General features: G+C 37.3%; 1 protein-coding gene across 2 annotated transcripts in view; it reads left to right on the forward strand.

Moving 5' to 3' along the window:
• Positions 1 to 9,927, forward strand: part of CSGALNACT2 (chondroitin sulfate N-acetylgalactosaminyltransferase 2) — an 84,057-nt gene extending 74,130 nt beyond the window's left edge. Inside the window, exons 6-7 of one of the 2 annotated variants that reach the window (XM_053671427.1) lie at positions 915 to 996; positions 4,311 to 4,400. In XM_053671427.1, the coding sequence (XP_053527402.1) occupies positions 915 to 996; positions 4,311 to 4,320 (92 nt within the window). In that variant the 3' untranslated portion in view covers positions 4,321 to 4,400. Of the gene's footprint in view, positions 1 to 914; positions 997 to 4,310 lie in introns of both variants that reach the window. The other variant, XM_053671426.1, reaches the window with a different exon arrangement.
• Positions 9,928 to 21,860: the final 11,933 nt, after the last annotated feature.

Below are 21,860 nucleotides of genomic sequence, written 5' to 3' on the forward strand. Positions count from 1 at the left end.
TTGTATCATGAAGTCAGCCATAGAAAATTTGTAAACAAATGAGTGTGACTTGCATGCCAATAAAATTACTTACAAAATCAGTTGGCACACTAATTTAGCCTGGAGGCTGTAGTTTGCTGACTTCTACCCTACACGGTCTACAACAAGCAGGTGTCTTTTCTAGTAGCACTCTCACAAGGACAAGGGGGTTTTCATTTCCAAAGTTATCAGCCCCTTCCATTTTAGCATTCTGGCCTGAATTTTGTCTGATGTCTGTTAATGAACCAATTTCTATAATAAGGGGGGTGAGATTGTCAGATTAGTATGGAGTCCTCATGGCCCAGTATGAAACTATTGGTGGAAGGAGCTTTCTTGAAGGTTATGAGTTTCATAGGGCCAAAACTACACAATTAGGAAGGTAGTAGGGGAATAGAAGCTGGGTAGATACCAGATAAGGTTCACTCTGTAGAACTGATCACAGTGTATTACAGTATGTACAACTGTTGCCCTCCTAGCTTGGATGTAAAGTCCTTGAGATCAAGCACCACACTGTTTTGATTATTAGTAACTTCAGCTTGCACCTTATGCAGGGCTTTAATTCAAATAAATTGAAAGTGGCCAGAATCTTTGCTCACAAGGATTACTATACAGGGTGGGGCAAAAGTGGGTTTATGGTTGTGAGTATGCAAAACACAGTATATTTTTGTATTGTTACTTATTATTGTATTATTTTCCATATAATGACAGTAAACTTACTTTTGCTTCACCCTGTATATTTTTTGGTTTTATAAGGATGTAATAATATAAATGTGCATTGTTCATTATCAGTCCTATAAATGACAGAAGAAACTATTTAGAAACTATTAATTTTTTCATTGTTTATTAAAACTAATTTTTAAGGGACTAACTTTACTTTTTTTTCCTTCTAACTTAAGGTTCACAAAAAGGATTCTGGCTTTTGGCGAGATTTTGGCTTTGGCATGACTTGTCAGTACCGATCAGATTTCCTGACTGTTGGTGAGTGTACCTTACATTTAAGGATAGGACTTTACATATTACCTTATGTCATTTTTCTAAGAGATCTCAAATTTGAGTGTTTTCCTCTTAAATTGTCAATGTCCGAGAATAGCTGAGGAGTCTGGAGATAGGAAAGGCAAAATGAGTCTATAATTATTGCCTGTGAATAGCAAAAATGAGGTACATCATAAAAGTAAAATTAAAAGTTATGTTTCTTCAAAATCAAGGCACTAGTTTTTAAAAATATCTTTGCAGTTGATTTAAGTTTTCTAACAAAAGATCTTTACATAACTTTGATGTTGTACTCATGGATTGTTATAGCAGGAAGAATGTTGGGTTATCTAGTCCAAGGGCTTTTATACTTTTTATTGAGAAACAAAACCCCCATTTTAGTTGTCTATTGAACTGTTATCAAAAATTTTAGTATTTAAAACAAATGAAAAAACAGTTGCTCTCTTTGACTGGTTAAAGTTGAAGTGAGGGACTTGGGGTTACTAGTTTAGTCGTTACTCTCCTAAACTACAAGTGACCATGAAGAATTTGGTTGAGGCTTCCTGCCACACCCCAGCTCCATTCTTACACAGTGGAAAATAAAATGTCAGAGCATAATTTCAGAAAGCAGGCTGAGCTTTTCAGCCATGATGGCAGAGTAGGTAAGTACTATGCTAGTCTGCTCCTGTCATTACATCAAAATTATAACTAACTTATAAAACAACCATCCTTGGGAATCAGTCACCTGAAGGCTAGTTGAAAAGAATGCCTGTAAATAAGCTGAAGGGAATATAAAATAAGGATATAAGGAAATCCATGACTTCCTTATATAAGGACTGTTAACTGGATGATGTGTAACAGGCTAGTTCACATCCATATGTGAGTCAGAAGAGATATCTTGGCTGTAGACTTTTCCTCTGAGGAATGAGGGGGGCGTAGCTCCACACTGGGTTCCACAGCTCAGACCAGTGGTGCTGGGAAGAGTAGTCCCCACAACCTGTAGCTGTAAAAATCATTGGATATTCTGTCTGGTTAAGACAGAGGGCTTCTGGAGTCCCAGATATCCCTATTTAGGGGCCTGTGCAAAGACTTACTTGCTGATGGACAGTTCGCTCTGAGCTTGAGCTCTGGGAAGCAGCTTAAAGAACGCCGGGGACAAACAAGGGGAAACTGGATTATCTGGCTTTGGGGTATATGCTGGAAGGGCAGCTCTGTCTATGACAAGTACTGGCAGGGACCATTTTCCTTTGTTGAGTTCTACCTGTCACCAGCCTGCAGGCACAGGCAGGCAACCAATCTGTGTCTCTGTGAAACTAGCTATCACAGGTCACACCACCTTAGTGATGCCCTGAGACTCTACCCAACCCAACCTGTGCACCACCCTGAACATCTTTCAGCTGCTGTTCCTCACAAGCAGCAGGTTGCAATCTGTGCTATGAATTTCCTTAAATCTCTCAAAAGTCCACAAATGCCAAATAATTATCAGCTGGCCTCAGCATACCTTGTACTTCTGGCACTAGTATCCAGGCTACAGTTTATAGCATAACGGCTTCCAGGTGCCTCCAAGCCTGGAACAGGCAGCTATCATGTGCAGATTTCTTTGTAGTTCCTACCATGTAGCCTCAGGTAAGGTATAGGCAGCGGGTGACCTGGACCTGCACTGGCACTCCTCCCAAGAGGCCCCAGGAACAACACAGCGAGGCTAGTTTCAGACCACACTAGATCACCAATCAGTTATCTCCAAAAAGGACATACCCAATGGATGGACTCCATAGGCACTAGAGTCCTGCTACAGTGAATCCCATTTCATGGGGTCAGTCTCCACCCATCTTCAGTTACAACCTTGTAGAGCTCCTAGAAGTAAAACTCACAGAAGTATAGGGGTCCTCCTATCAATAGGCCTGCCTGGATTTGAGCCTCTAGCAATTCATTGATTACAGCTGAGATTTGTCTACCCTTGCATTGGTTCCCCTGGAGATTTCTACTCATAATTTCTGTTCTAATAATTGTGATTTTATACTACCTATTTATCATGTCTTTCCAGCTTGGGGCAGGGGTCAGTTTGCCCTGTGACCTCATTTCTCTGAGTGGTCTGAGAACAGTTTTTGGTTTTTTAATTTGTTCAGTTTTTAAAATTTGTTGTTAGGACAGAGTATTGACCTCTAAGCTCTTTACGTGCTGAAGCAGATTTGTTTTAAGTATCTACACCATCCCTGACATTTGAAGAATTTCTTTGTACTTACAAGGAGGAAAAGCCCATATGTATCAGACATAGCATTTAGTAAAGCTGTGACTATTTAAAGTAATGCTTTTTAGAGATCTGTAGATTATTGTCATTCTGTGAACGTGAAATTAAGTGGAGTAGAATTATTTGATAGAAGACATAATTTGGAAACCTATCTCTTAATAAAAGAACTTTTTTAGTATTTAAGACTCTTTTGGAGCTTTTCAAAACAGAACTGAAAATGGTTTGTGTTCTCCATGCTTTAAAAAGTTTTTTTGTTCAACTCAAACTAGTCTCAACTCCCATTTCATATGCCTTCTCTAGTTAACCTTCTGCCATTAAGTATGAATGTCAATTCTCTCAGAATTGTTCTACACAAGGTTCTAAGTGGCATTTATGTTACCAGGTCTACTTGATTCCTTTTTTATGTTCTTAGTTGAGTAACACATACTTGACCATTTCTTTCTTAAGACACTTTCTTCACTTAACTACTGTGATAGCACATTTTTCAGAATTTTCTCCCTCCTCTGGGGCCATTTCTCAGTTTCTCTTGTAGACTTATCTTCCTCTGCCTATTTAACCTCTATTTATTAACATTTAGACTTGGACTCTGCTTTTTTTATAAACTAGTCATTTCACCCATTTCTTGTGTCTAAATCTTCTGTGTGCTAATTCTTAAAATTTATATCTCCAGCTTTCACATATCTTTTTATCTCCCCTCTGGTAAGTTTTATGCAACCCAGAAAAACTTACATCTCAAAGGAGAGAAAGAAAACATAGTAAAATATTAATGGTGATTAGATTATGAGTGGTTTATATTGCTTTCTCCTTGACCTTCTAAAAATTTTCTATAGAACTTTGAAGTTTACAAAGGAGTCTCAAATATTTAATTTTATTTCAATACTCTCAACAACAGACTTTGAACTCCTAGATGCCATCTGGTAACTGGACTTCCAAACCAGGACATCAGTCTCAACATGAGGTGTCGGTGGGCCATTTTCCATGCCATCTCACTTGAAGCAGAATGTTTAAATCTTTATCAAATTTGACTGTGTTCCAGCTGCTAGGAAGTTACTTAGTGTTAATTTTGATCCCACAGGTGGATTTGACATGGAAGTTAAAGGCTGGGGTGGAGAAGATGTTCATCTTTATCGAAAATACTTACATAGTGACCTGATTGTTATTCGGACTCCAGTTCCTGGTCTTTTCCACCTCTGGCATGAGAAACGCTGTGCTGATGAGTTGACCCCCGAGCAGTACCGCATGTGCATCCAGTCTAAAGCTATGAATGAAGCCTCTCACTCGCACATGGGAATGCTGGTCTTCAGGGAGGAAATAGAGACACATCTTCGCAAACAAGCATACAGGACAAATAGTGAAGTTGTTGGTTAAAGTGATCGTTAGTCCAAATCACAAGCCAGCACTGAACCTCAAACCAGCACTATTTATTTAGCCTTAATTCCAGTTCTAGATGCAGTGCCTTTTTCAGAAAAGACATGCTTGTTTTGTGTTCTTTCTGACATTACTTTACTCTAACAGTTTAACTTCATAGAAAAGAGAAAGCAACTGTTTCAATGCAAAATCTGAACTTATGGAATCATTGATAAATCGAAATTTGGTGTTTGGCTCCAAAAATAGTTTTGAGTTAGTTTCTACTCTGTGCCCATGTTTTCATGTGTCCTGGTTGCATCTGTGATGATGATGGGTAAGAAGCATGTTGTTCCTGCAGAAATGGAGAATTATAGATGGAGTGTGTGGACAAAGGTTTTTCACCTGCCAACCACTGAGTCAACTTGCTTGGTTTTTAAATGAAGATCTTTGGTTGCTTGCTTGAAGAATCCTTTTTCACTGAAGCAGAGGATACTTCAATGACAATTCTGAAATCCCCAACCAGTCAAGGAAGACAGAATTAAAAATCCCTTCTTGTTGTTTTGTCCCCTAAATGTCTGTTTTTAAAGAAATAGATAATACTAGGAAATACTCAGAATCTATGAATTGATTAAAATATAGTGTCATCATGTTCAGGATTAGAAGTCAAAGTTTCTGTAGAGTGTTTTGAACAAACTATAATCAGCATGGAAATGTCTAATTATATTGGAGCACAGGACACCAGTGGTCTGGGAATATCATGAGCCAGGGCTTATAAGGGCCTTCTAGTGGTGGGTGGTTCAGAATAGATGAGCATAGCATGGTGCTATGTGTTTTTGCTTTGTACTGTCTCATTTAGCATGGATCCATAGGTATTAGTGTACTTTTTTCCTAATATGTTAATATATGCTACATCTGTATTTGCATTATTGTAATACTTTTGAGTTTATAGTTCCACTGAAGGGAGAAAAGCAAAGCAAGCTGTATATACCATAAGATCACACTGAATTGACAAAGGGGAAAAGAGGACTCCCATCCAAGTACTAACCAGGCCCGACCCTGCTTAGCTTCCGAGATCAGGTGAGATTGGGCGCATTCAGGGTGGTAGAGGAGAGCAGTATGAATGGAATCTGGATTACAGAATATTTTAAAGATGCATATTACTTTGAGATAGTAGGATGTTTTGAGGTATAAATTATATTAAGAGACAAGATGAATAAGAAATTATATTCAGCTAGAGCTATACTATGTTATGTATCACACATGGATCTTTTACCATTGGGTCAGTTGCTAGATCCAGAAGTTAGAGATATGGTGAAAGGCATGTGTAGATTTTTTAACCTTTGGCTTTTAAAAAGGGACCTGTGTTATATTCTCTCTATTTATATATGAACCTCTGAGAAATCGCAGAAGAAATCACAGGGTACATTATTCTTTCAGCACAGTAAATCGTATCATCTGAAATATTATGAATTCCAAATTTCTTGGTGCTATATGAATTCAATTTTATAATAACTCTTATAATTAGCCTTATAAGTTTTAAGTTGGGGTAGCACTTAAGCTTGCTTTTTTAAGATGTGTAAAATGATGTTCTGTGCAAAGTTATTCAAGCTGTTGGCTCCTTTTATGTATAAGTATTGTGAAGACCAGTGAAAAGTGAGAGAACCTAACTATTTTCAAAGGTAAGTTTCAGGTTGTTTTTTGACAGAATCAAATGATTTTATCTTTCCTGCTTTTTTTAAAACTTCTATTTTAAAGATAGAAGCCAAGCATGGAGACATTACCATATTTTTTTTTACATTAAATGGTACCAATAAAGTATTTTATTACCAAAAATTAAGTGAAAATGTGATAAATTAATTTCATTCTGTTGTAAATATCATAAATACAGAAATGTGTATAACATATAATTGTGTACTTTAAATAATAATAATGCAAACACCAGGGCACAACCTACCCAGATTAACATACAGAGCATTAGCAGTAAAACACCTGTGTGCTGCTTCTTGATCACACAGCCTCTGTCTCCATAATAATCACCAACTTGATGTTTGTGGTAATTTTTTACATATTTCTCTTCTTCATTTTCCCAACTGCATATTTATATCTACCCAGTGAATTTGTATACATATTATTTCAGTATGTATTTTTAACTTTCAGTTTTTGAGGTTCACTCATGTTAATCTCAAAATTAATCTGTTTTTATTACTGATTAGTACTCCGCTGTGAATATAGTCATGTGCTGCGTAAGGACCTTTCAGTCAGTGACAGACCATGTATACGACAGTAGTCCCATAAAATTAAAATGGAGCCCTACAAATTCCTGCCACCTTGTGATGTTAAAATATCAGAATCACTGTCTTGATGACTACGGAGTATACCATTGCTTTTAAACCAACTGTTCCAAAATGTTTATTGAAACCTTATTATATGCTTAGTTAGCACTGTTCTAGACACTATGTATAATAGTGAACAAGAATAGTGGAGCTTAGCCTTGGCATGTGGCTCAGTTGGTTGGAGCATTGTCCTGTGCACCAAAAGGTTGCAGGTTTGATCCCTGGTCAGGGCACATACCGAGGTTGTGGGTTCAATTCCAGGTCGGGACACATACAGGAAGTAACCAATTGAAGTTTCTCATTTCTTTCTGTCTTTAAAAATCAATAAAAACATATCCTTGTGTGAGGATTAAAAAAAAGAATAGTAGAGCTTATATTATAGCTCTGGAGAGTCCTGGCCAGGTAGCTCAATTGGTTAGTGTCATTCCAGATAACATGCCAAGGTTGCAAGTTTGATCCCCAGTGAGGGCATTTTCAAGAAAAAAACCAATGAATCCATAATCAGTGGAATAAAAAAATATGTTTCTTTCTCTCTCTCTCCCTCTCTTTTTCAAAACTAATCAATAAATATACTTCTGGAGAGACATAAATTGTAGCACAATGCATTACTCATGTGTGTGGTGATACTGGTATAAGCAAACCTATGCTGCCAGTCATACAGCACATACAATTATATACAGTACATTGTACTTGATAATAATAATAAATGACTGTGTTACTGACTTATGTATTACTACACGACACTTTCTATCATTATTTTAGAGTGTACTCTTACAAAAAATGTTTGCTGTGAAACATTAGGTGGTATTACACTGGCAGCAGCCTCCTACAAATCATGTTTACTGCTTCCTCTTGATTGTATAATTTTCTTGTGCTTGATTTAATGTTGTGTTTGATAAATTTAGTGTAGCCTAAGTGTAGTGTTTTAAATCTACAGTAGTGTACAGTAATATCCTGGACCTTCACATTCACTCAACACACACTCACTCACTCACTCACTCACCTAGTGCAACTCTAGTCCTGTAGGCTCCATTCATGGTAAGTGCCCTACACAAATGTAGCATTTTTAAACTTATATACTGTATTTTTAGTGTACCTTTTCCGTGTTTAGATATATTTGAATACACACATACTTAACCATTATGTTACAGTTGCCAACAGTATTCGGTACAATAACATGCTGTACAGGCCTGTTACCTAGAAGCAATAGGCTATTCCATATAGCCTAGGTGTGTAGTAGGCTATACCATCTAAGTTTGTGTAAGTGCACTCTATGATCTTCACACAGGGATGAAATTGCTTAATGACACATTTCTGAGAATGTATCCCATCATTAAGCAGTGTATAACTGTATACTACAATATTATACTTTTATAGATACTTGAGTTTGTAGATTTTTGTCATCTGTTTGTTTTTGGCTATCACAAGCAGGGTTGACATGTCACTTTACATGTCTCTTAAAAATGCGAGAGCTTCTCTAGGAGTGATGGTGCTAGATCATTTATGTTATGCACATTCAACTTACTTTCCAGAGTAGACTGACCACCTCCAGCACTGTGAGAGAGTTCACTTTGCATTCTAGGCACTACTTAATTTTGTAGTTTTGAGATGGGAAAGAGACAAAACTCATCTGATTCTGCTACTTCCTGCTTAGTTTAATCCCAGCTGGTGCAGAAGAAATACAAACCAGAATATATTTTATTTTAAATAAATGTATTGGGTTACATTGGTTAATAAGATTGTATAGGTTTCAAGGGTACATTTCTATGATACATAATCTGTATATTGCATTGTGTGTCCACCACCCAAAGTCATCATCTTCTGGCACCATGCATTTGGCCCCTTTACTCCTCCAAGTCCCCTTCCCTCTTGTGACCACCACACTGCTGTCTGTGTCTATGAGTTTCAGTTTTATATCCCACATACGAGTGAAATAATATGGTTCTTAGTTTATTCTGACTTATTTTGCTTAGCATAATATTCTCAAGGTCCATCCATGGTGTCACAAATGACAGTACTTCATCTTATAGCTGAGTAATATTCCATTGTATATATGTACCACATCTTCTTTACCTAATTTTCTATTAAAGATAGAAGTACTGGAAACAACACTTTAGTTGTTTCCATGTCTTGGCCACATGAATAGTGCTGCAATGAACATAGTTGTGCATATACTTTTGTGAATAAATACTATCTTCTGAATACTTCAAACATAGCTCTGCTTTTCCCAGTTAGGTCTTTACCTAAGTAGAAGAGATTTTTGTGAATTTGTGTGAGAAATTATTGCATTTTACTTCTTTCCAGCATCATCTTCTTATAAGGTGATTCGCAAAACCACTCTCATCCATCAGATGTTCATGAACTCACAAGTCTGATTTGGGCTGTCATTTGTTCAGTTAGGCCAGGTGTATCAAACTCATTTTTCCCAGGGGCCACATCAGCTTTGCAGTTGCCTTCAAAGGGCTAAAGGTAATTTTAGGACTGTATAAATGTAACTACCCTAACTAGGGGCAAGGAGCTCAGTGCTGCCACCAGGTAGAAACAAGAGGTGCCAGGCCAGATAAAACAAGGTGAAGAGCCAGATTCAGCCCATGGGCCTTGTGTTTGCCACCTGTGAGTTAGGCCTTCTGTCTGGCACTGTGCTGTAATTTAGACATCACAGTCTAAATTACTCTAACTTTATACAAGTCATTATCTTTGAGGGTAAGTCTATTTGCCATGTTCTTAAAGATTGTCTATTTGAAGCCTTGGTACTTTCATACAAGTTTTAGAATAAGCTTGTTAATTTCCACAAAAACTTTAATGAATTCAGTTGGAATGTCACTAAATCTATAAGGTCACCTGGGAGAAAATTCACATTTGTATGCTAGAGCCTTCCAGTCCTTGAACATGACTCATCTACTTAGGTCTTCGTTGTCTTCAAATAAGTTTTATACTTTTCACACAGTGGACTTAAACAAGTATCATTTTACATTTTTTCTGGATATGTTGCATTTTTTATGACATTGTAACTATCTTGTATTTTATTGTCTATTTATGGGTTTTAGAAAACAAATGGATTTTTGTGTTCAGCAACTTTGCCAAAACACCTAATTCTGAAATGTATTTCTAGTTTCTTTTGCATTTTTTGTTATGTAATCACATATATCTATGAGTAGTGAAAAGACAAAAGACATTTTTTGTCTTTTCAATATTTATATTTTTGTCTTACTACAATAATTAGGATTTGTTATACAGTGTTGACTGGAAGTGATAATGGTGAACTTCCTGCCTATGTTTCTGACATCACAGAGAACTCTCTCAGTGTTTCATCACTAAGTATAATATTTACTGGAGGTGTTTTTGTGAATACCCTTCATCAGGTTAACAAAATTACTTTCTATTACTACTTGGTGAGTTTTTTATCATGCTTAAGAGCATTAATCAAATACTGTTACTTTATTAAGATAATCACATGATTTTTTTCTACCTTTAATATGTTAAATTGATGAAATGAACTAATCAAACTTGTGAAATAACCTTGCATTCCTGGGGTAAACTACAATAGGTTATGATGTCTTATCTTTATTACATTTTGCTAGATCGTTTGCATATATACGCACACATGCCCACACACACACCATGAGCATATCTATGTATTAATTTGTGTGCGCAAGGATGTTTGTGTATATGTATTTCAGGTATTTTTCATCTAAATGAGTGAGAATGCTTCCAACTTTCCTTTCTGATCCTTGTTGAGCTTTTCTATAAAAATATACTAGCTTATGCCCTGGCTGGTGTAGTTCAGAGAATTGAGTGCAGGCCTGTGAACCAAAGGGTTGCTGGATCAATTCCCAGTCAGCGTACATGCCTGGATTGCAGGCCAGGTCCCCAGTAGAGGGGCGAGAGGCAACCACACACTGTTTTTCTCCCTCTCTTTCTCCTTCCCCTCTCTCTAAAAATAAATAAAATATTTTAGCTTATAAAATAGGTTGCAGATGTTCCTTCTTATTCTGTTCCTCGAAAAGTTTTGTAAGACTGTAATTGTTTCTTGAATATTTTCCAGAACTGCCTGAATGCCACCTGGGCATGAACTTCTTTATATGGAAAGATTTATGATTGTTGGTTCAATTTATTTAATGATTTTGGAACTATTCAGCTTTTCTATTTTTTCTAGAGTCAACTTTGGTTATTTAAGGTAAGGTAAAGTTCTCTAGGAATTTATACTGATAAATTTGAAAATGTAGATGAAATTACAAAGTTGCCTGCCATATCTTCTTATGTGTGTAGTATGTACAGGACTTATAATGATAGACTCTCTTTCATTCCTGATATTGTTTACTTGTGCCTTTTTTGTTCTTTTTTTTAAATTAGCTTTGCCAGAGGTTGGCAATTTTTTTAGGTCCTTTCAAATAACTAGCCCTTATGAGCCACATATGAGAGATCCAGTTGCTTCACATCCTCCCAACACAGCATTTTCAGTGTTTTAATTTTTTTAAAGATTTTATTTATTTATCTTTAGAGGGGAAGGGAAGGAGAGAGGGAGAGAAACATCAATGTATGGTTGTCTCTCACATGTTCCCTGCTGGGAACTGGCTTGCAACCCAGACATGTGCTCTGACTGGGAATTGAACGGTGGTTGTTTGGTTCTCAGGCCCACATGCAGTCCACTGAGCTACACCAGCCAGGGCTTCAGTGTTTTTAATTTAGACTATTTAATATCTGTTGTGTATACAGGAGTGGACAAAAGTAGATTTACACTTGTTTATATAGACAATAATAACAATACAAGAACAAGCTGTTTCACAAACTTACAACTGTAAACCTACATTTGCCCACCCCTGTGTACAGTTAACCTCATTTTGGTTTTAATTTATCATCAAGGAAATGATGTTAAATATATTTTTACATGCTTTTGGCCATTTATCTTTTATGAAATGCCTATTAAAATGTTTTGCTGTTTTCTTGTTGCCTTTTAAAAAACCTTATTTGTAGGAGTTACTTCTGTATCCTGGATATGAGTCTTTTGTCAGACTTATGTATTACAAATATCTTCTCCAAGGCAGGAGACTATTCTTGATTCTCCTAATGTTATCTGTTAATAACCAAAGTCCTTAATTTTAGTAATAGCTAGATTATCTATTTTCTTCTATGACTAGTGGTTTTTGTGTCCAATTAAAAAAAAAACCTTTTGTGTACTCTAAAGAAATATTTATATTTTCTTTTAGACATTTTATTGTGTTGTCTTTCATATTTGAGTCTATGATCCATCTAGAAATAATTTTTATATATACAGGGTCCTGCAGAAATAAGATCTTGCTTAAGTGTGGTTGGTAGGGTGATAATATGGGTGTAATATTTATAGTTTTAATTTGAACATTTTACCTAAAATGTCATATGGTGTGCTTGAGTGTGATGATGTTATGTTACAGAATTATATGTTTATGATTTTGTAATAAAAATGGGGCATTATTTGTTCTAGACCCTGTATAATAGGAGAAAATTCATCCTTTAGAATTTTTTTTAGTAAAGACTTTCTAACTATAGAAAATATATTTGCAAACTATATTTAGTTTGCAAAGATATTTATCATTTTTAAAATATTTTTGAAGGATATAGAATTCTAGACTGGAAAAATTTTCTTTTAGCATATTGATGTTACTGCATTATCCTCTTGCATCAATTATTTCTGTTGTAAAGTGAGCAATCAAGAGCTAATTCACCTTTGTAATCTTTTTTTCCTGTTTCTCTCTATTCTGTGTCACTATGACACATATGTGTGCAGATTTAGTTTTTCTGATCCTGCTTGAGATTCTCTGGGATCCTTAGATTGTTAACTTTTATCAATATTGACAGATTCTCAGCTATTATATTTTCATTATCTCTGCCTCATTCTCACTCTCCTATAACTTTGATAATATGTGATGAACTTGTATCCTCCATGTCTCTTAACCTGTTTCACTTTTCTTTCTTCTATTTATTTTTGTTTTTAACATTTTTTTATTGTTGTTCAAGTAGTTTTTTGCCTTTTCCTCCCATTCTGCCCCACCACCCTAGCCCTCTCCACCTCCTTCCCCTGTTTCCATCCCCTTTTGTTATTGTCCATATGTCCTTTCTAATTGTTCCTGTAAACCCTTCACATTTTTCCCCCATTATCCCCTCCCCTCTGGTCACTGTCAGCCTGTTCTCAATTTCAGTGCCTTTGGTTGTATTTTGCTTGCTTGTCAGTGTTTTGGTGGTTAGATGCCTGTTAAAGGTGAGATCATATGGTATTTGTCTTTCTCCGCCTGGCTTATTTTGCTTAGCATAATGCTCTGCAGTTCCATCCACGCTTTTGGAAAGGGTAGGAGCTCCTTCTTTCTTTCTGCTTCATATGATTCCATCGTGTAAATGTACCACAGATTTTTGATCCATTCATTTATTGATGGACTCTTAGGTTGCTTCCAGCACTTGGCTGTTGTAAATTGTGCTGCTATGAACATTGGAATACATAGGTTCTTTTGGATTGGTGTTTTACAGTTGTTAGGATACAACCCTAGCAGTGAAATTGCCTGGTCAAAAGGCAGTTCCATTTTTAGTTTTCTGAGGAAATTCCATAGTGGTTGCAATAGGGTTCCTTTTCTCACAACCTCTCCAACACTTGTTGCTTTGTTTATGATGGCCATTCTGACTGGTATGATGTGGTAGCTCATTGTGGTTTTAATTTGCATCTCTCTGATGGCTAGTGATACTGAGCATCTTTTCACATATCTCTGGATGCTTCGTATGTCCTCCTTGGAGAAGTGTCTGTCCAAGTCCTTTGCCCATTGTTAAATTTGATGTTTTGTCTTCCTAGCGTGGAGTCATTTGAGTTCTTTACATATTTTGGATATCAAACCCTTGTCTGAAGTATCATTGACAAATATGTTTTCCCATATGTTCGGTTCTCTTTTCATTTTAATGCTATTTTCTTTAGCCATGTAGAAGCTTTTTGTTTTGATGAGGTCCCACTTGTTTATTCTTTCCTTTATGTCCCTTGCTTTAGGGGACATGTCAGTAAAAATGTTGCTGCGTGGAATATCTGAGATTTTCCTGCCTATGTTCTCCACTAGGACTTTAATGGTGTCATGACTTATATTTAATCCTTTATGCACCTTATAAGTTTTATCCAGCTTATTTTTGTGTATGATGTAAGTAGGTGCTTGAGTTTAATTTTTTTGCATGTACCTGTCCAGCTCTCCTAACACCATTTGTTAAAGAGGCTATTTTTACCACATTTTATGCTTCTGCCCCCTTGTCAAATATTAATTAATCATAAAGACTTGGGTTTCTTTCTCTATTTTGTTCCATTGGTCTATGTGTCTGTTCTTATGCCAGTACCAGGCTGTTTTGATTACAGTGGTTTTGTAATACAGTTTGATATCAGATATTGTGATCCCTCCTACTTTGCTCTTCTCTCTCAGAATTGCTGCAGATGTTTGGAGTCATTTATGGTTCCATATAAATTTTTGAAGTGTTTGTTCTATGTCTGTGAAATATGCCATTGGCACTTTAATAGGTATTGCCTTGAATCTATAAATTGCTTTGGGTAGTGTGGACATTTTGGTGATGTTAATTCTTCTGATCCATAAACACGGTATATGTTTCCATTTGTGTGTGTCTTCTTAATTTCTTCAGTGTTGTGTAGTTTTCTGAGTACAGGTCTTTTACCTCCTTGGTTAGGTTTATTCCTACATATTGTATTTTTCTTGTTGCTATATCCACTGGGAGTTTTTTTCTGACTTCTGTTTCTTATGTTTCATTTTGGTATACAAAAATGCTTTTGATTTCTGAATATTGACTCTGTATCCCACTATTTTGCCAAATTTATTTATTAGGTCAAGCAGTTTATTGGTGGAATCTTTGGGATTTCCTATGTACACTATCATATTTGCAAACAATGAGTTTTGTTTCCTCTTTTCCAATTTTATTTCCAATAAAATGCCTTTTATTTCCTTTTCTTGCCTGATTGCTGTGGCTAGGACTTCCAATACTGTGTTGAATAAAAGTGGTGAAAGTGGACAACCTTGCCTTCTTCCTGATCTGAGTGGAAAAGATTTTAGTTTTTGCCCATTAAGTATGATGTTGGCTATAGGTCTGTCATATATGGCCTTTATTAGGTTGAGGAATGCGCCCTCTATTCCCACTTTGCTGAGTGTTTTTATCATAAATGGGTGCTGTACCTTATCAAATGATTTTTCCACATGTATTGATATGATCATGTGATTTTTGTCTTTGCTTTTGTTTATGTGATGTATCATGTTTATTGATTTGTAAATATTGTACCATCATTGAATTACTGGGATGATTCCCACTTGGTCATGGTGTATGATCTTTTTAATGTATTGATGGATGCAATTTGCCAATATTTTGTTGAGGATTTTAGCCGTTACGTTCATCAGCAATATTGGCCTAAAGTGTTCTTTCTTTGTTATCTTTATCTGGTTTGGGGATTAAGATGATGCTGGCTTCATAAAGAGTTTGGGAGTCTTCCATCCTCTTGGATTTTTTGGAATAGTCTCTGAAGGATAGGGATTAACTCTTCCTTAAATGCTTTGTAAAATTCTGTGAAACCATGTGGGGTTTTGTGTGTCAGGAATCTTTTGATTACTGCTCCAGTTTCATCTGCTGTTATTGGTCTGTTCAGGCTTTCTGCTTCTTCTTTATTGAGTTTTGGAAGGTTATATTTTTCTAGAAATTTATCCATTTCACCTAGGTTTTTAACTTTCTTGGCATATAGTTCTTTGTAGTAGTTTCTTACAATCCTTTGTATTTCTGTGGTATGAGTTGTAATCTCCCCTCTTTCATTTCTGACTGTCTTTATTTGAGTCCTCTGTCTTATTTTCTTGATGAGTCTGCTTAAGGGCTTGTCAATTATGTTTATTTTTTCAAAGAACCAGCTCCTGGATTTAGTGATCCTTAGAATTGTGCTTTTAGTCTCTATGTCATTTAATTCTGCTCTGATCTTGGTTATTTCCTTGCTTCTACTTGCTCTAGGGTGTCTTTTTTGTTGTTCTTGGAGTTCTTGTAGGTATAGGTTGGGTTGTTTATTTGAAATGTTTCTATTTGTTTTAAATAGGCCTGTATTGCTGTGAACTTTCCTCTCCAGAAAGTGTTCCATAATTTTGGGGTTTTTGTGAGTTTATTTGCATTTGTCTCTAGAAACTTCTTGATTTCTTCCTTGATCTCATTCTTAACCCATTCATTGTTTAATAGCATACTATTCAATCTCTGTGATTTTGAGTGTTTTCCTTGAGGTTGGCTTCTGGTTTCAGACCCTTGTGGTCAGAGAAAATGCTTGATATGATTTCAGTTTTCTTGAATTAGTTGAGGCTTCTTTTGTATCCTAGCATGTGGTCTACTTTTGAAAATGTTCCATGTGCATTTGAAAAGAATGTGTATTTTGCTTCTTTAGGGTGAAAGGCTCTCTCTGTATATATCAGTTAAGTTCATTTGATATAGGAGATTATTCAATGCTGCAATATCTTTGTCAATATTTTATTTGTAAGATGTATCCATTTTTGACAGGTGTTAAAATCCCCTACTATAATTGTGTTGCTGTCAATATCTTTGTTGCTGTCCTCCAAGATTTTCTTAATGCATTTGGGTGCTCCTACGTTGAGTGCAGCTCTATTTACAATGTTTTTGTTTTCTTGGTGGATTCTTTCCTTCAGTATTATGAAGTGACCTTCTAGATCTCTTTTTATGGCCTTTTTTTTTTGAAGTCTCTTTTGTCTGATGTATTGGTACCCTGGCTTTTTTTTCCTGTCTGTTTGCTTGGAACATTTGTTTCTAGCCCTTCATTTTCAGTCTATGTAGGTTTTTTTGTCCTGCACAGCTCCTGACATGGGTCTCTTGAATGCAGCACATGTGTGGGTTGTGGCAGTCCCTGTTCGGGCACCAGATGTGGCAGACACTGGCCAGCAGAGTTCACCTGTTGTGGTTGATGGTGAGAATGAATGCACAGGCGACAACAATACTGTGGAGAAGAAGGGAATGGAACGACTACTCTCTCAACAGGAGAGTGCCTATGGATGCCTTGGCTACTCCCTCAAGAGGGCAGCACCCCAATTCTTGCCTAGAAGGCTTTTATTGTTTTCCCAGAGTTTTACATCAGAGAAAGATTTATTATCTGTTACATAGAATATCATTGTCTACATTTCAGGTACAATCAAGGAAATGAAGATAACATGCAGAGGGGAGTGGCGATGAGCTGATAAGTTCTGTCCTTGGGAGAACTCATACAGGCTTTGGAAATTACCTTGAAGATAGACAATACACATTTGTTGTTTTAGACCCAGGTGATGGATTTTTAGCAAGAGCAAGGTATAACAATCTGTATGTATTTTCTAGGCCTTACTCCCGGGAAAACTTGGTTTGAAGGTCTGGCTCCTGCCCACCACTTTGCTTCCGTAGGTTTTCTGTACAGAGCTGAGTCACATTTGCCAGACCAAAACAAACCAGTCCCCTACAGTGGGTCATGCTTTCTTATTTATTCAGCTATTCTATGACTTTTGATTCGAGCATTTAATAGGTTTACATTTAAGGTTATTATTGATAGGTACTTATTGTCATTTTTTTGTACCTGTGTTCCTCTATCTCTCACTCTTTTCCTTCCTTTTCTTAGAGAAGTCCCTTTAGCATCTTTTGCAGAGCTGAATTGATGGAGGTGTATTCTCTTAGACTTTTTTGTCTGGGAAGCTCCTTATTTGGCCTTCCATCTTGATTGAGAGCCTTGCTGAATAAAGTAGCCTTGGTTGCAGGCCTCCGATTTTCATTACTTGGGTTATCTTGCCATTTTCTTCTGGCTTTAGAGGGTTTCCATTGAGAAGTCAGCTGCTAACCTTATTGGGGCTTCCTTGTATGTTATTTCCTGTTTCTCCCTTGCTGTCTTTAAGATTCTCTTTTTGCCTTGGAATTTTGCTATTTTAATTATGCTGTGTCTTGAAGTGGGCCTCTTGGGTTCCTCTGTTTGGGACTCTGTGTGTTTCCTGGATTTGATGAGAGAAAAAGTTTTTCATCACATTAGGGAAGTTTTCCATCATTACTTTTTCAAACAGGTTTTCTATTCCTTGCTCTTTTTCTTGTCCTTCTGGTATCCCTATTATATGGATATTGTTATGTTTCATGTTTTCTTGCAGCTCCCTTACCACCTGTTCATTCTTCCTGAGTCTCTTTTCCTTTTCTTGCTCTATCTGGGTGTTTTTTTCTACTTTGTCCTCCAGCTTTGTGATTCAGTCCTTTGCTTCATCCAGCCTGGTTATAATTCCATCTAATTTGTTTTTTATTTTTGAGATTTTATTGTCAATTTTTTCTTGATTTTGTTTATAGTTTCTGTTTCCTTTTTCATGCTGATGTAGTTCTTGATCAGCTCCTGTAGTTGTCTGTGAGTTTCTTGACCATCTTTATAACCACTGTTTTGAATTCTTTATCTGATAGTTTGCTTACTTCCATTTTGTTTAGCTCTTTTAGTGGGGAGTCTTCCACTCCTTTTGATTGCATGTTCTTTTTTTGTCTCCCCATTTTAGGTGATAATTTTTGTTTGTTTCTGTGCTTCCTTGTCTCTCACTTTGCTAGTGAACTTCTGTGGTGGGAATTCTCTGGAGTTAAGTGGTGTGGTCTCTTTGATCTCTTTGTCTGGACGCTCTAGTTTTCCCTTTCTTCTGTTTGCATGGGCTCTCTTGTTGTACTTGAATTTTTACCTTTTGGTGGTTCCTTTGTTCGTGGGTTCTCTTCTCCAGGAGATATAATGATGTTCGCAGATCCCACCTATTCTTGTATGTGATCAGTGGCAGCAAGGTAGGCAAAGTGGATTAAGACAGTGGGAGAATATTTTATGGGATTTATTTTATATACATATATTTTTTAAATATTAGTGATTTTTACCAGGTATTCATTCTTTTTTTACTATATTTTATTAATTATGCCATTACAGTTGTCCTATTTCCCCCTTCATTCCCCTACACCCTGCATACCCCCCACCCCCACGATTCCCCCCTTTAGTTTATGTCCACGTGTCTCAAATTCTTTTGATTCTATATTTCCTATACTATTCTTGCCCTCCCCCTATTTTCTACCTATCATCTATGCTACTTATTCTCTGTACCTTCTCCCCGCTTCTCCTCCTCCCACTCCCCTGTTGCTAACCTTCCATGTGATCTTCATTTCTATGGTTCTGCTCCTGATCTAGCTGTCCTCTTAGTTTGCTTTTGTTTTTGGTGTTTTTGTTAATAACTGAGTTTTCTGTTCTTTCACTGTTATATTTTTATCTTCTTTTTCCTAGATAAGTCCCTTTAATGTTTCATATAATAAGGGGTTGGTGATGATGAACTCCTTGAATTTGATCTTATCTGAGAAGCACTTTATCTGCCCTTCCATTCTAAATGAAAGCTTTGCTGGATAGAGCAATCTTGGATGTAGGTCTTTGGATTTCATGACTTGGAATACCTCTTTCCAGCCCCTTCTTGCCTGTAAGGTCTCTTTTGAGAAATCTGCTGACAGTCTGATGGGAACTCCTTTGTAGGTAACTGTCCCCTTAGCTCTTGCTGCTTCTAGGATTCTCTCCTTCATTTTAATCTTAGCTAATGTAATTATGATGTGCCTTGGAATTTAAAGTACCAGCAAGTAGAGAAGAGATAGGAGATTCTTTGGATAAGTATAGTGTTAACTATGATATTTCACCCAACTAGCTACTTTTCATAAAAGGTGAAAAAGAAATAAGACTCTAGTTAGAGGGGAGGAGGATTGTGAGCCGAATCCAGAAAACAGAGCACTTGTGCAAGGTTAGATGATGTGATATAGTGAGAGTAAAGGATAGAAAGTAGGCATAGTATGAGAGAGAATAGAGTTAACCACAACAATAGTAATGCTCAGGATTAAAGTGAAGTGGGCTAAGTAAGATCATGGAGGGTTGCTGTGTAGTATGAACAATTGTATGGAACAATTATGTACAGCAGTACTGGAACAACAATAATATGACAAGAAATGTATGATTTAGATAACCAGAATAGAAAGTACCCGATCAAGAGTTGTGTGTAATTGGAACACAGGTGAAGTGAAAGAAGGAAAATTACAATACAGAGAAAATAAAGAAAACCAGTCAAACAATGCAATTAAACAGAGAGATAAAAGGAGGAAAGCTAAATATAAGAAAGAGAAATAAAATACTAATAAAAGTAAAAATAATGAAAGGATAATAATACACATAGACAATAAAATGTCAGCTTTATGACATAGCAAAGTGACATTTGTCTCAGTTTCTCAGTTTTTGGGGTTAGCCTTGTGCTCCCCTTTTGATCTGTCTCTGGACCCTTAGTAACTCCACATCTTACTGTCTCACTTTGGAGAAGAAAAAGTGAAAGGATCCACAAAGAAAAAAAATAAGCCCCTTGCTGACTTTAAACCTGTTCAGCGAGTTTTGCTGGTCTTCCTGGATGCCACAGGAAGAAGGGTGCTGGGCTTCTCTTTTCTCCCTTTCTATGGTTGTGAGGGGATTTAGACCAGGTCTGGGTTGCAATATTCACAGTTTCCCAGCCTCTGCTGGCCCAGGTCCTCCATGAGCTGCCAGGCTAAAATCAGCCACTCAGTCCCTGGGCACTCCGTGTGAGTCAATCTTTCACGGAGCTGGAGACAAGCTGGCACTTGTGGTTCTGCTCAGCCATTCAGTCTCTAGGCATGTGCAGCTGAAATCAACCCCAGGGTGGGTCAGCTGCTGCTCCAGAGTTCCTTACAAAGCAGCTACCCACCATTCTTTACTAGAGCCCCACTTTTCACACAGCCCAACTTTCCAGCCAGTTGGGAGACTATCTGAGTTAGGGTCAGACATGGCCCAACTCCTCCCTTCTCCAGGTGTTGCCTGGCACCTCAGTTTCTCTGGTGCCAGCGTCCACAGTCCCATCAGGTCTGTCCCACCTCTGTGTGTCTCCCACTTTGTCTCTATTCCCCTCAGTGACTTCCAGCATCCAGGTCCTTCCTGGTGCCAGGCTGCCCTCCCTGCTCTGGTAGGGGGAGGGAGCTGGTCATCTAACTCTCCTCCCTGTATCCTGTGGGAGGTGCTGGGCCAGGGGCTGCAGCAGCTTTGGTCCCTGCACAGATCCCAGGGACCTTACCTTCCCAGCACAATGTCCTCACCGTCTGGTTTTTCAATGTACTCTGCAATTCTTTTGCCTCCAAACTTCAAATAAGCTGGGATTTTGTTGGCTATTCACTCTGTTCCTCAGAAGATTGGCTAGGTGTTCCAGCTAGCCACAGGGAGAACTGGGCTCTGCTCCCACCTACCTCACCACCATCTTCCTAGCCCTCACTTTTCCTTATTTTTGTCTGTTATATTTTTGTAATTTCTTCAGAATTATGACCAAATGGATTTGGGAAGGAACCTCTATTTGGTTCTTCTAGAAATTAAAATGAATTTTTAAAATCCAACATTTGGGTTTAACAGATTAGACACAGCTAGGGGGAGACACTTTTTAAACTAGAATACACCGTAGGTCAGAATGTTTTCTTCTGCTAAGTAACTTAGGGGCAGTGCTATTTTAGGGCCACATTAAACTAAATCCTTGGCTTAAATTTTTTTGACCACTGTGATTTATGCTACACAATTTAATGAAATTCACTGATTTATGGTTACAAACTATCGGGGGTAAGATTTTCCTCATCTTCATTCATGCTGAGGTTCAAAACAGGGTTTTTTAAAAACCAACCCCCTTGGTGGGGTTGGAGGGTGGAGTATTTTACTTCAAACTCACTATTGTGCAGAGGGGTGCCAGCTTTTATGGAAAATTTTCCTGTTTGACCCTTCTTCTGAAGCAGGCCCTATCCCCCCTGTGGACTTGAAGTGGAAGTTCAGTGTCTCTCCTCTGGGTAAATGCTGGCTTCAAAGCTTCCCTAACCCCTCTGGGTTCCTGTGTCCACTTGGACTTTTTAAATTTCATATAATTTTATCAGTTGAT

The sequence above is a fragment of the Artibeus jamaicensis genome, unplaced genomic scaffold (genome assembly GCF_021234435.1).
Source record: "Artibeus jamaicensis isolate MK-2021 breed Jamaican fruit bat unplaced genomic scaffold, CSHL_Jam_final contig_687, whole genome shotgun sequence".
In the NCBI taxonomy this organism is placed as follows: Eukaryota; Metazoa; Chordata; class Mammalia; order Chiroptera; family Phyllostomidae; genus Artibeus; species Artibeus jamaicensis.